The sequence below is a fragment of the Halichoeres trimaculatus genome, unplaced genomic scaffold, assembly GCF_033239565.1.
Source record: "Halichoeres trimaculatus isolate MK-OKI-2021-1 unplaced genomic scaffold, fHalTri1.1 fHalTri1_scaffold_7, whole genome shotgun sequence".
Classification (NCBI taxonomy): domain Eukaryota; kingdom Metazoa; phylum Chordata; class Actinopteri; order Labriformes; family Labridae; genus Halichoeres; species Halichoeres trimaculatus.
In genome coordinates this window covers 36190663-36205446 of record NW_027437185.1, presented here as the reverse complement: position 1 = coordinate 36205446, position 14784 = coordinate 36190663, and the positions used below count along the sequence as shown (strand labels likewise).

The 14784-nt window shown below is 40.4% G+C and overlaps 1 protein-coding gene across 2 annotated transcripts in view; it reads left to right on the top strand.

The window, feature by feature from the left end:
• The window catches only part of fat4 (FAT atypical cadherin 4), a 173949-nt gene that overhangs the window by 127605 nt on the left and 31560 nt on the right, over nucleotides 1-14784 (top strand). For both annotated transcript variants that reach the window (XM_074673772.1, XM_074673771.1), the window contains exons 7-8: nucleotides 10151-10331; nucleotides 14507-14757. In XM_074673772.1, coding sequence (XP_074529873.1) covers nucleotides 10151-10331; nucleotides 14507-14757 — 432 coding nt within the window. The remainder of the gene's footprint in view (nucleotides 1-10150; nucleotides 10332-14506; nucleotides 14758-14784) is intronic.

Here is a 14784-nt window from a genome sequence, read left to right as displayed (position 1 = left end):
AATGTGCTGCGTTTAATTAAATGGTAATTCCAAGATTCAATTAAAGCGAGGGAGGAATCCTCATGTGACCTGAGCGCTTTGAGCTCACCGATGGATTCGGTTGCTTCGCATGAGTTGAGACGCCCTGCGCTCCGTGCCTTATTGTGATGACTGCTCAGAAGATGAAAACCGTTATCTGGATCCCATCAGTCTGATGTGATCCCACAGGGAGGACGTCTTTGGGACCGGGGGTTATCAGCAGGTCTTAGTCGGTCTTATCCTCCGCGATAGTCACACCACCTCATAGATCAGCGACTCCACTCCATCTCTCTGGAGCAAAACCACCTCATGGAAACACATTACGGCCATGTCCACTATTTTCTTTACTGATTGAAGGAGCATGCTTCTCTGGATCCAAACCCCAATTCCTCTTGTGCAATAATAACCAAAGTGAATCAAACACACACACACACACACACAGAGTCCTGAGACCTATAAGCGCTGAGTGGCATGTTCTTCTGCAACAATTTTCTAGCCGCAGTAAAATTGCAGAAACAGTTTATCTTGATTTTCCCGGGATGATGCTGAGAAGTTCTCAGCGTGAGCTTAATTTGAGTGATGTGAGGTTGAAATCACCGGGAGAGTTACGTCAGGTCAGAGTGGTTTGCTTTCCTAAGTGACCGGAGATTAACCCTGGGAATAAGATTATGTTCACAGCCCAAAGACAGAGATGAGGTGGTGCCTTGATTGCACAATCCGCCCAGTGAGTAATCTTTAAATGAGACGTTTTGAAGGTTAATAGCCGACAGTTTCTCTATCATCAAACCATCACCTGAGAGTGACAGCTCTGACTGAAGACTGCATGATGTGGAGACATAGTGATGTCACACATCTGGTTCTGATACAGAGTTTTGAAGCCTATCATCAACGGGCACCATGTTGAAAATGCTGAACTGGGCCAAGCTTTGTTCAAGTTAGAATAAAGTAAAGATGAGGGCTGTAAAAAATGTCTTTTTGGGTTGGTGTGGTCATGTTTTCAAGTGTTTCTGTAGCCAGCCCCTAGTGGACTTTTGGAGAACTGCATTTTTTTAACGTTTTTGTATAGGCTTCATATTTTTAGGTCAGGAGTTTCAGCTTTGTTTTGGACCAAATGTGTTGTTCTGTGGTTAAAGAGCTGGTATTAAACAGTTTTGGAGCAGGAAGATGTTCCTTCAAAATAAAAGGTGTAACTTTCTGAAATCATGCTGTAAATGAAAGTAAAATGCAGCAATGGCCGTTCCTACCTGCAAAATTAAAAAACAGCTTTATAGTGGTTTTCTTTTTTTTTCAGCTACGTTACCTCCTGATAGATGTCTTTTCTTAGTTGCTTCAGTTTCATGACTTCCTGCAATGATCAGCATGTTTATTTCTTCATTTAAAGAGACATGACAGTGGGAAAAGCAACATAAACAAAAAAGGAAGAGGCAGTGCAAGCAATAGGCTACAACCATAGACTGTAAAAACAATGGACGTCAAGTTGCTCTGCTCAAAGTGAGATCACCACAAAAACTGCTCCCCCTGGTGGCTGGCAGTTGTATAAGTCAAAAACTCTGTCTCCCCAGTCATTCCAGATGCTGTGGTCAAACTTTAACTTTAACTTGTGTTTTTTTTTTTTTTTGTTTTTTTTTCTGAAAAAATGGAGTCAAACATTTTGATATTTATTTACCCCCAACCAACTCATCGACTCAACAATTGAATGTCGTCACCCCTCTCTTGTTAGCACTTGATTTACTAGCCTGTAATGCTTATCACAGGGTTTCGAAGCTGTAGTGCAGTCACCGATTACTGGCTGGGCTTTAACTGGTAATGCTGTACTACCTGGATGTAAACAAGCACAGATGACAGCATCTCAAAATGCAGTGAGTTTTGAGTTTACGTCGGTTGTTATATTTTGGCGTGTTTTTGTGTCGCATGGACTGAGAGTGTGGCAGTGTAGGAGTTTCACGTGGGAGGGTCTCGGCTTCGGCTGCTGTTGTATTTAAGCTCGAAGAGTTCAGTGACGTCATTTCGTCATTCTGTTCCCTTGAAAGCTTTGAGAGTATGTGGACTTTGTTATAACATCATTTTTGTTCAAAGTTATTCTTTGGTAGATGTTTGTGTGTTTTAGATTCAGTGTAAGACCGACTACATCCTTTGTTTGTTTTGTAGTTTCACACTTTCTGATACGTCAGTAAACCTGTGGACAAGCAAAAAACGTGCTGCGTCTGGACGTTCACCTTTGGGTTGGACTAAAGGCTGGTGGTGCTAGCTCTGCTAGCCGTAGCTACAGTCTGTAATTTCCCATTGTTATTTCCCCAGACTCTTTAATCTCATGTTTATCCGTGTTTTTATCTCCAGACCAGGCGGTTAGTCATTGTTAAATTTCCGTTTGGGTCACTCCAGAACGTCCCGACTCCAAACATCAGTCCAATATTTTCAGATGTGAGCCGCTGAAACATGCTAATTAAACAGGCTCTGGCTGCGTGCTGCTTTATAAATAAAAGGTTTAATGTCTACAGAACCACTGCAGCAAGAAAAAGAATAAAGGGTCCGGGGGACTGGATTTACTGATGGAAAAAATACTTTCAGAAACCACAGAGCATGGCAGCAAACGGTAGGCAGCTGACTTCCCGCTACAAATTTCCACCAGCTCTCTTTCCATGGCATAATGATGTCATTCGTCATATAGTCGAGGGCCAGATTAAGCGATGCCAGATTCAGGGATATTTCCTCACCATAACCCCCCCCACCCCCCCTGTTTTTTACTCGCTGCTCGGCCTGAGCATGAGTCTGCAGTCGTCTAAATCATTGACCCTGACACTCCTCTCTGCGCTTTGCCAGAATCCAGCAAAGACTGTTTGGAGGAGATGCTGGCATTTCTCAGCACTCTTGGAGAGCATTCCTGTGCTGTTGAGTCACTCCTCCAGAAAAAAAAAAACAACAAGAAAAAGGAAAAGGATGGAGGTTATTATTTGAGTGATTCTATAATTAGAGGAACATTTCAGGTTTACAATACAGTGAAAACTTTTATGCTCCACATTCTTTTTGATATTTAATTAATATATAAATCCATATTATACTGAATTCAGAGTTATTCAACATTTGTCTGTCAGACTAGAAATGTCCCTCATCATTTATATCACAGTTTAACCACCACCTGACCTCCATCAGCTCATATTTCTGCTCCTTTTCTTCACAGTTTGGTCTTTATAACATCTATAGTAAGAAGAGCAGAAAATGTTGGTAACACAGTTGATGAACAGTTAATGCGCCCCATGTACAGACAATCATTCTGATGAAATATTGATGAGGAGGAGCTGAAACATGACACACTTTCTTCAAGGTTTACACAAAAAGGATGGGACCTCAGCTGATTTGGGTCATGTGACATTGGAGCAAACCATTGCTGATATTTTTTTTTCAATGGGTAACACAGTTGACACAGATTTCTGGAACACACACAAAGTGAATTATAATATCTATATTTTTTGTGAATAGTTTTTAAAACTGCTTTGTCATGTTTCAATGATTATTTTGAAAAAAAAAATAAAACTTAAAATAATAACAGACATCTCAAAACCTGCAAATTCTGACACATAAATAATGGAACCTACTATCTTTCTGAATAAAATGAAAGTGACATGTCACCAAAATGACCCACTGTACAATTGGCCATTGACTGAAATTGAGAAAAATTTAAAAAGTAAATTATTTATTAAATTACCTATCAATAATAATAATAATAATAATAATAATAATAATAATAATAATAATTATTATTATTATTATTATTATTATTATTATTATTATTATTATTATTATTATTATTATTATTATTATTATTATTATTATTATTATTTAATATGTTGTTAAATTAAAAAGTATACCTCAGTAGACTTGAAATGTACCCTAATTATTTTAATTAATTTTGTAATCTAATTAGTCATAATTGGTATATACTATTATTTATTTTTATAAGTTCTTGATTTGATTCAAATTTATTTTATAAATTATTATTATTATTATTATTATTATTATTATTATTATTATTATTATTATTATTATTATTGTTAATTATTATTTTTATTTTTTTATCATCATTTTTATTATTATTTTTTCATTTATTTATAATCATAATGATAATAATTATTTATTTATTTTACTTCCTGACCTTTGTTTTCTTGTGTTGCTGCTGAGACTTTTGAATATCTCCTTTAAATTGTTCCTATTCTATCCTATTGTATTCTAATATATTCTTTTTTATTATACAGAATCACTTATATACAAAAACAAAAAAATGCTGCAGGTTTTCTGTCTCAGAGTGTCAGAGGTATAGCGATGGGAGTTTAAGAATCGGAAGCAGACGCCATTCTCAGCTGCGTCTTTGCAGCAGCCGTCTTCTGAATCTGAAAAATGTCTCACCCTTATCTTTGCTATTTGAAACAACTGTCATTTACATACATTTACATACCTGCCAAGATATAGAGTTCCTTGATGACTAAATCTGTCAGCCCATGCCGTGTAACAAGAGAGAGCTGAACTATTAACACATTGGACAGCAGGTTTGGGGGGGAAACAGCTGCCAGGGGTTATGTGACACCAGCGAACCCCAGGAGGCAGAAAAAGGCACGTCCTGGAGTTTGAACAGAGACGCGTGATGCTGAGAGAAGAGATCCGTCAAAAAAGAGGCGAGAAATGCTTCGTTAAAGCCCCACGCCTGTCTGGGGAGGAGGGGTCAACACAGGTTCAGGAGCATCAGGGACATCAGGGGCGTCGGGGGGGGTGGGAGGTCTGAACTCAGGCGGGGGTGGAGCGTCTTTACATAGGATTATCTGGGGACCTGTGTCCTGGGCTTCCCTGATGGTGACAATAGAGGCAATGCAGGTCAAAGGTCATACCAGTGGTGAAAAGAGGTGCTTTTTGGTTCTCCTGCTGCTGTAAACAGGTTGTGATGTCACATCCTGTGCACACACACACACACACACTGATGGCGGGCTAGCCTCGTAGCTTGTCCTGCTTCCGCTCTGAGGGAAACAATGCAGCTCGAGCCGTGCAGCAGAAGTTGGTGTGAGCGCAGGAAAAACAGAGCAGCTGGCCTGATTTCCAAAACTAAATATTTTTTCACCCACTCAGCCTCTTGATACGAGCCGAAGGCATTTGTAAGCAAAGCCACTTACCTCCCGGAGCCACTTATCAGCCTGCACAGGACTCCTTCCATAAACAAAAGTCTTAGCGAGTTGTTGACTGTCTAACATGCTTTAACCCGGCAGCCGCGGCGGCTTACAATGATACCGACACCTGGCTGACTTGGACGATTAAGAGGATTGCGCGGCGTCACACTTATCATTCGCCGTGTCAACCTTGTGAATGATGAGTCACGTCGGCGTGTGACACCGCGGGGCTCAGGGACGGGCGGATTAAGAAAGCCGCAAATCAAATATGATGTTGATTGAGTAATCCTGAGGGGTGCGTTTGTTTGGGCGCTCGGCCGCTTGTTATGCTGCTTTGATTACATAATCGCTGTGTGATGACACAGTATAGGCTACATGCTACACACACTGTACACCGCAGTTTACATTTCCCACTTGGATTGTGTTCCTGCTGCTGCTCAGTCTTTGCATTCGGCACCAAATTTGTCCTCAGCTGTTTCTGCACAAATGGCCACTGATTTTTGATGATTGTGTTTAGAAACAGCGTTCTCAATGACAAATATTTGTAAAGGTGGAAACACATGCTCACCTCAAAGTTCAACACTGCCTATATTTGGGGGTAAACATCAGCGGAGGCTTTGAGGACATGACTCACTTCGGTAATGACTCAGTAAAGATTGGTGCGGCCGCTTCGGGATGAAAAGTTGTTTACTGTTACCTCTGTTTGTATCGTTTCTTCCCCGTGTGGAATTCAGATGTTTACCCTGAGCGTTAGCCACTTCTGTTCTGAGCAGAAAACGCTGGACGCTTGACAGGCTTCAGGTCAGATGTCTGTTTATTATGTTGGAGCCAGGCAATGAGGAGATCTTACAGTAAACCGGCTCAAATCTCATTCTGCGAGGAATCCCCTGCCCTCCTGAAAGAAGCTGCGGTGGTCTCCAAACCCCCGCTGTCATCTCTGCGAGGACGTTTTCTGCCCACAGGGAGGTCACGGTTTGGTGGCAGCAGATAAACGTCCTCTCTGAGTGACGCTCTGTCTGGTCTTTTATTTATTTTGTCCTGTCACTTTCTGTTTTTCTTTAGCTCATTTTCATGTTTATTGAACATTTACTTTACATTTACGTTAAATAAAGCTCAGGTTCTGCTTGCTTTTGCTTATTGCAGCCTGAAACAAAACTTTTTAAATCCCCTGTCCCAGTGTGGATAGTAGCTTTAGCATGTCCACATCCAACAAGTCTTAATAGTTGATTAAAAAAGAAAGCACTCCTGTCCAAAATAGGCCAACTTTTTCTTAATTTTAGACCAGGGATGTGTGCGCTTTTTTGGCTAAATCCTAAAATGATGTTATCCCCATGATTCAGCTCAAAAATATGACTCTAAACAAACACTGATGGATTTCATATCATGGTGTGGTTTGTTGATTTGGTATTGCTTTATTTTAAGGTCCGGTAATAAGCATTAATAAGACCTTTGTAAGTACTTTTAAGATGCTAATTGGCATTATTATTTGTTTATAAGACTATATAACTGCTTAATAAGTATTTAATAAGGTCATTGTAAGGGTTAGGCGTGAGGCCCTGAATGGTTAGGTTTAGGGGCAGGGCTCATGACAGACAAAAGCAGAAGACAAAAAAAACAAAGAGGGTTAGGGCTAAAGTTAGATTCCATATAGCTTACAGATTAAGTTGTCTTGTAGTAACTATTACAATGACCTTATTAAACACTTATTAAGCAGTTATATAGTCTTATAAACAAATAATGTTAATAGGCATCTTATAAGTACTTACAAAGGTCTTATTAATGCTTATTACAGGACCTTAATATAAAACGTTACTGTTGATTTTAGTGTAGAAATTGAATATAAATTTGTGTGAAGGTCTTTGATTAAAGTGACGTACAGTAAAACTAGTTAAACACAGAAATGACTTAACAGCACAGGCATCTGGATGTTAAAGAAGGGGTTTTGTCTTTTTTCAGGCTTTAATTTGTCCCTCTAGAGCCACCGTATAGCTCAAAAAAAGATCCCTTTTTCCTCACTGGTGTTTTAGAAAACCCTTATTTCAGCTGCTGTCACTTTAAGGGCCTGTTTACACCACCTATCACTTGAAAATGCAAAAAAAAAAAACGTGAAGAAAATCTGCTTTTGCACAGAAATGCTGACAGAATTGAATATACTTTAGTATGCATGCCAGGCCTGTAGTTGGCGCTATAACTGTAGACTCTCTTGGTAGCACTCTGATGTAGACATGCACCGAATGATGTGTCGATTTCCTCAACTTTTGGAGGATCAGACCTAAAACTCAGGACACTTTAGTGGTTGTTTAAGTGAAAACATAAAGATTTTATTGTTTCACAGGTATTGTTCAATGATTTTTCAGTGAAATCAGATTGGAACATTGAAGGCTTATGCTGTCAGCTGAAAAATAAAAATCGGTATCAGCAGGTTAGGCTTTTTATAGATCCATGATTGGCCAGAAAACTGTGATCGATGCACCCCTACTCTGCAGCAGAGCTGGGATCATCTGAGAGTCTCTTCACTAAGAGCAGAAGTGATGAAAAATATTCATTTTTGTAGAAAGGCCATGAGATTCAGCAGATTCAGCAGATTCAGCAGCACAAACACAACACAGTCGTCCACCATTGTTTCTGTTGTTGTTGTTCGGTTCCCACATGGTAATTTAAGTTGCCACAATGAAAGTGTAATGCTGAAAATGTGTGACACCAGCGTTTTCACTGAAAACTCAGGTTTGCCGGTATTTCAGAAAAATATTACCCTGGAGACTGTTTTCAAAAGTTTCTGGTTTCGGTCGGCTATAACGCTGTTTTGGGGTAAACTAGAGGCTGAAACACAACAACACCTTTGCATATCATCCTGAAACCATTGTCCTGTAAACAGCACCTTAGGCTCCTCACTCTACAAACCCCCTAACCTCTGATTGGCCAGCCCTGTAGGGGGCGGGGCTATGGTCAGAATATTACTATGTTATATCATTTCACCAAGTCTCGTCACAACAGAGCACTTTGATCAGTTCACAAACAGATTCAGGGATTTCTAACACATATACATTTGCATAGAGGAATTATCAGTCTGCGTCATCATGAAGATGTACACGCATCTTGACGAGTGAGCATTTTTTAAACACTAAATCCAACCTGTTATCAGCATCAAGATGTCTGGTTGTTCTGTGGTCAGTTGTTAGAATCAGTACTAAACAACAGAGGCAAATTCTATCAAGTTTGGACCATAGACTGTATATAGAATGGACAGCGTGGCACCGCCATTTATCATTGTACAGTTTTGAAGCCAATGGCGCCACCATTGTAGCAGTTTGGAGCCAGAGTCTGCGCAGTAGAGATAATGAGGGATTCTGGGAGAATCTGAGTGAGAGCATGGTTACTTTAAAGCCATGTTAGAATGTGACACAGAAAAACACCCCTCCTTAACCTGGAAGGAGGACTGAAACCTGTTGGCGCTAGCTTTTCTAACATTAGCCACACTCAGGAAAGCAATCTGATTGGTTTACCTGCACACTCTGTGATCCTGTTTCTATCAGTTTTAGTTACATTCTACTCAGCTTAGGTCTATTTTCCGACTGTTTTCTTATATTTAGACCAGTCAGTCAGAAACTAAAGTTTGCTTAGGACCTTCAAGGACTTTTAGTATCTTCTGCCAATGATGCTGTTTTACATCCAGGGCTGGAAATTTCAACTCAAAGTCAAAAGACTCTTTACAACATTTCACTTTCAGCAAATAGAAAATCCAACAACACAGTAGTTCCTGGATTGTGCTGGTGTGTCTGAAGCCTCAGTGCCGCGTTTCCTCCTTGTTCCCCTGTAAATACAGCGTGACAGAAAAGGAGTCCCTTTATCAGCAGCTCTGCTGTTTCATCCCCAGAGGCCGCTGAGGGAAAAGATAAAGCATCTTACTTTCAAATGAGAAGAATTGGCTTGAACATAATGAGCATGTTGGCCTGATTTGATCATATTTAGGAGATAATCCCCGCTGGCTCAGCAGTCGAGCCGTAGCGTCCCTCAAGCTTTCCTTCCTGACCCTCCGCCTCCTTAACACCCGGCTTTCTCACATTCTTATGTTTGGATTTTGCACAGAGAGCATTTTGGTGGCCACAGTCCAAATGTTTTTTGTTATCTTTTATTAATCCCGGCCCCCACGGTATGTATTTAGTTCAAGCATCTGATGTTTTCCACAGCTGAGTACACAGGAGGCTCCAGCTCAGGATTGTGTATGTTTCTGTTTGCTGGCGTTGTAGTCGACACATCCTCAAAGATTCCTGAAGAGAGGAAACACGTACGAGGGGCGGGCAGAGTCCCTCATGTGGCTGCAGGTCTCAGCATTTCTCAGGTCTCAGGTGAGCTCACATGCAAATAGTTTGCGTCTGAAAATAAAGATGTCCCCAAACCCCTGACGGTGATTTTCAGAAACTCGTGTTTGCGCTCCGTTTAAAGACGGATTACAGAGGCCGGCTGAAGAGAGGCGCATGTCTGATGTAGGTTTTTCTGCATTGCGGCTCATTTTCATCTGCTATTGATTTAAATCCGTCCCCCGGGGGCGCAGCGAGCCCCGTTTCGTCACCCGCTCTGAGAGAAAAACGGTCATATTTTTGCTGAAAATAGCAGTTCTCCTCACTCAAATTCCACAGACTAACTCGCTCTGTGCCGCGTACCTTAAAATAGACACCTCGCTGTGGAAATTAAATCTGCAAGTGTCCAAGACCCCAGGAAGGACGCCTGAAAGATTTGGTTTCACAGACATTGAGCTCTTTTGATGTGCTCTGCGCCGGTGTGTGTGGATGTGGCAGCACGCAGACTGATGGAAACACAAACCGATGGTCAGAGAAATCTGCTCGGCAAAGCTGTTACTGGACTGTGAATTGGTTCAGTCTGGACTGGGCTGCAAATGACGAGTCATGTACAATAAGTCAAGTCACACAAAGAGGCTCTGTCCCCCTCACACTCCTCCTCTTCTTTCTCCTCTTTCTCGCCAGGTTCTCCGTCGCTGAGCGGAACAGGAACCGTCACGGTTCTGGTAAACGACGTGAACGACAACGTCCCTGTTTTCACGTCCTCGACCTTCCACACCACCATCATGGAGGACGCTCCGACAGGAACTGACGTCCTGCTGGTCAACAGCTCTGATGCGGATGTGGGACTCAATGGTGTTATAAGGTAACTGACGGCCTTGGTGAGCTCTGATTGGTTGAAAGAAATGCTCAAAACTTCCTGGAATTAACAGTTTGGGATTACCCAAAAGGATCCCTTTAATGAGGTTTTGCAACCAAAATTAGTCTTTCTGTTTTTCAAGTATATTGAAAATTGAGTTGTTTTGATATTTTAAAGAGTGGGTAGAGGGTAAGTCCATTTTTATCCCTTGTTCAAAAAACTCATCAAAACAGCCAAACTGTGATTTAAAGCCATTGAAACAATAAGAATCTCTTCTTGGGGTTTTTAGTGTCTCTCATTGTCGACCAAAATTAATTATATTGTTTTCAAGGATATTAAAAATCTAGTTTTGATAGTTTAAAGAGGGGTTATCCCCATATTTAAAGACATGGTTAAAAAGCAACAATGCTGGATGTTTAATCTAAACCTGCAGATTTTCCAATCTTTACATATTCTTATGTCATAAAAATACCTGAATCGGTCTGAATTGAACCAGAAATCTTTTCAAGTCCTTCACAGGATCTTAAAGAGACTTTCAGAAATGATGGCGCTATCCCAAAAGGTTTTCCTTACTGGTTAATGACATGTTAGAGGGTTGGGCCTCAAACACCAAGGTCATACAATAGCTCCGCCCCCAAAAATGCCTCTGAAGGGCTGGCCAATCAGAGAAGGGGGGGTTTATTGAGCGGGAAGCCTTAAAGAAACAGCAGCTAAATTTGAGGCTTAAAATAAGAGGCCAAAAGTAGGCTTTTCAAAAACACCAGGGTGAGAAAAGGATTTTTTTCAACCATAAACCTAGTACAGGGGCATCAGAGGGACAGTATATAGAATTAAAAAAAAAAAAAAAGAAAAAAAAAGCATATACCCCCTCTTTAAACAACAAAAGCAGAAGACTGTGATGTTCAGGGACTGTAAATGGAAAAAAAACTCAAATAAAATCTTGATATTAAAAATTCTGTCCCAAAAATTACAAAAGATTAAAATTTTAATATTTAAAGAAACTGAAAAAAATGCTATACCCCCTCTTTAAACAACAAAAGTGGAAGACTGTAATCTTCAGGGCCTGTTAATGGAAGAAAACTTAAAAAAAAAAAAAAAACTTGATATTAAAGATTCAGTCCGCAAAGTTACAAAAGATTAAACTTTGAATGTTTAAAGAATCAAAAAAAAAAAAGAAATGCTATACCCCCTCTTTAAACACCAAAAGCAGAAAACTGTGGTGTACAGGGCCTGTTAATGGAAAAAAACTCAAATGAAATATTGATATTAAAGATTCTGTCCCCAAAATTACAAAAGATCAAATTTTGAATGTTGACAGAATCACAAAAAAAAAATGCTATACCCCTCTTTAAACAACAAAAGCAGAAGACTGAATGTTCAGGGCCTGTTAATGGAACAAAACTCAAATAAAATCTTGATATTAAAGATTTTGTCCCTAAAATTACAAAAGATTAAACTTTGAATACTTTTTAAATCAGCTTTTTTATCATAAAAAATAATAAATATTGCTTTAAATTTCACATTGAGTTGGAGTCAAAGGTCTGATTTATCAAAAGAATCCTGCCAAGTGACAAACCACAGATTAACACACACTTTGATTAGTTTATAATGAAACAAAAGCTCTTTGTATTTCAGTGCATTGCAAATGTATTTGCTGTAAACTGTAAACAGACAAATCAATCACTCGTGAGCTGGAGAATAAAAGCATTTTTCCCAATCCACAGGAGATCCGTGTCACTCGGTACAGTCCCAGTACTCGCTCTGAGTAATCAGGTCACTTTGAGTCTGCTTCGATTCCCCGGTGTGAAAAAAGAAAAACCCTTTCAGGGCCGAGCAGGACTGGGTTTTGGCTTTCCTCACGCCTTCCCTGAAACGTTTTACCTCATCACCAGCTTTGTGAAATTCCTCAGCGATGTTGCAATCGTGAACAGCAGTTTAGGAGCTGAGTGTTGAGTATTTCGTGAACACCCAAAGTCATTGTTTGTGCTTTAAGTCTCAAACTGGACAACAGCTTTTTCACACTCACAGCCCCCCTCCCCCTCCGCTGCTCTGTGGGGGGGCTTGTAAGAACTTCTGGTCGGTCTCTCTCATGCTGGACCCTGACTCAGGCCTGACCCCTCCTTTTTCCTCGCAGCCCCACTGGGCGCACATTGGGGGGTACCGCAGCGCGCTCCAGTTTCCCAAAACACCGTAATGAGGATGTTAATTGTCTATGACAGAGTGAGTTGTGCCCGTCAGGGGTCCCGGGGGGGCTGAGGTCCTTGATAGAGACCAGAACTTTTACCTTTAGCTGTTTTATTTGGATTTTCCCCAAACGTGGATTTATCCTGGGATTATGTTCACACCACGAGCGTTGATGCACAGTTTGTGTTGTTGGATGCAAACATGTGCATCCTGTGCGATTCAACACGTTGTTGTGTAATTTGTCGTCCGGTCTCTGGAGGGAGAATCTTCCTCTGATGCCTTTTCAAAATATGCACTGGTGTGTACATGTATGTGTCAGTTTACATTTGTGTCTGAGTCCTGCTGGAGACGGGTGAGACGCTGAGTGAAACGTGATATAAGACTGTGGCCCCTCCGCCCTGCAGAGACTGATGTTATGTGATGTTATTTATGTGGCGATTATTCTGCATTGTGTATTTTCTTTATTCTTCCAGTGTAAACAGCCTCTCTTTGCCTCAGCTTTGTAAATTAAACTGAAGATAAATTAAATAATAGAGTCTGGAGTTCTCCAGCTTCAGCAGAAACAGGAGCCTGATCCTCGGGGGGGGGGCTCTCTGTGGGCAGTGAGGCAGAAAACAGTGGCTGTGTTTGATGGAAAATGAAGCTGGAGGACTCGATCGGTTCACTAAGTGATGTCATGTCACACCAGTGAAAAGCAGTGACCACTGTGGAGCTTATTTCTCTGTTTAATGTGCTCTCTGAAAGCTTGAAACAGTGCCCTCTAAAGACCACACGGTGACAGTGCTGATAAGAGCCTCACTTGGAGGGCAGTGTACAGTTTGCAGATAAACATCTGTAACATTCAGCTTGATGGTATGCTCATAATACAGAAAAGAAGTTTTTCCATTTAATCCATGAGAATAAATTTAATCTAGTGTCATTCAAGTCCATTTTTATCCTTTCAGAGTTTAAAAAAACTCATCAACACAGCCCAACTGTGATTAAAAGCTATTAAAACCATCACCCAAAATGAGTTATATTGATTTTCAAAGATATTGATAATACAGTTGTTTTGATATTTTAAAGAGGGGGTATTCCCATATTTTCGGTAAAGGTAAAGCAACAAAGCTGGATGTTTAAAGCAAATCTGCAGATTTTTTCCTATCTCTACATATTCTTATGTCATAGAAATCTCAAAATCTAACTTTAAACTGACCAAAAAAGGTGCAAAATCATTACAAACCCTTCACAGAATCTTAAAGAGACATGTAGAAATTATGGCACCATCCCATAAGGATTAAATTACTTGTTAATGATGTGTTAGAAGCTTGGGCCTCAAACACCAAGGTCTGCCATTAGCCCCACCCTCCATAAGGGCCGGCCAATCAGAGGAATGGGGGAGCCTTAAAGAGACAGCAGCTAATTTAAAGCCCTAAAATAAGGGGCTGAAATTAGGGTTTTCTAAAACACCAGAGTGAGAAAAAAAAAAAGATATTTTTTCAGTCATAAAAAAAGATACAGGGGCACCAGAAGGACAGTATGCAGAATGTAAAAAAATGCATATACCCCCTCTTTAAAAACAAAATCAGAAGACTTGATAATCAACTGGGCCTCTTAATGGAAGAAAAATAAAATAAAATCTTTAAATAAAACATTTTTTCCCAAAAAATTACAAAAGATTTAACTCTAAATGTATTGTAAATCAGCTTTTCCTCATAAGAAAAATTAATGAAAAATAAAATAAATAATACAAAAAATGCATTAAATATCATATATCAGTCATCAATAAAAACATAAAATTTGTCTGTTTTTAACTATTTTTTTTCCTTTTTTAAAAAAACTGCACAGTAGTATCTTATACGAGGATATTTGGATATTTTCAGGTGGGAACAAAGTTTAGTAGAAGATTACACAAAAACAGATGAGATAACTCTACCAAGTGTAGATTTCTGATCAGTTTTCTTGCCTGTTTGCCACAAATCCTTCTCTAAACTTGCTCTTTTCTCTCCGTCCTGCAGCTACAGCCTGACCGGAGGACACGGCCAGTTCTCCATCAACCCAGCCACCGGGCAGATTATCACCAGCTCCCTGCTGGACCGAGAAGAAAGAGCCTTTTACCAGCTGCTGGTTGTAGCCACAGATGGAGGGCAGCCTGAGGGCTTGTCCAGCTCGGCCACCGTGTCCGTGACGGTGGCTGACATCAACGACAACCCTCCTCGCTTCCATCACCACCCCTACGTCACCCACATACCGGCCTCGAGTTCAGCAGGTCAGTGCTTTTAGAGACGCTGGAAAA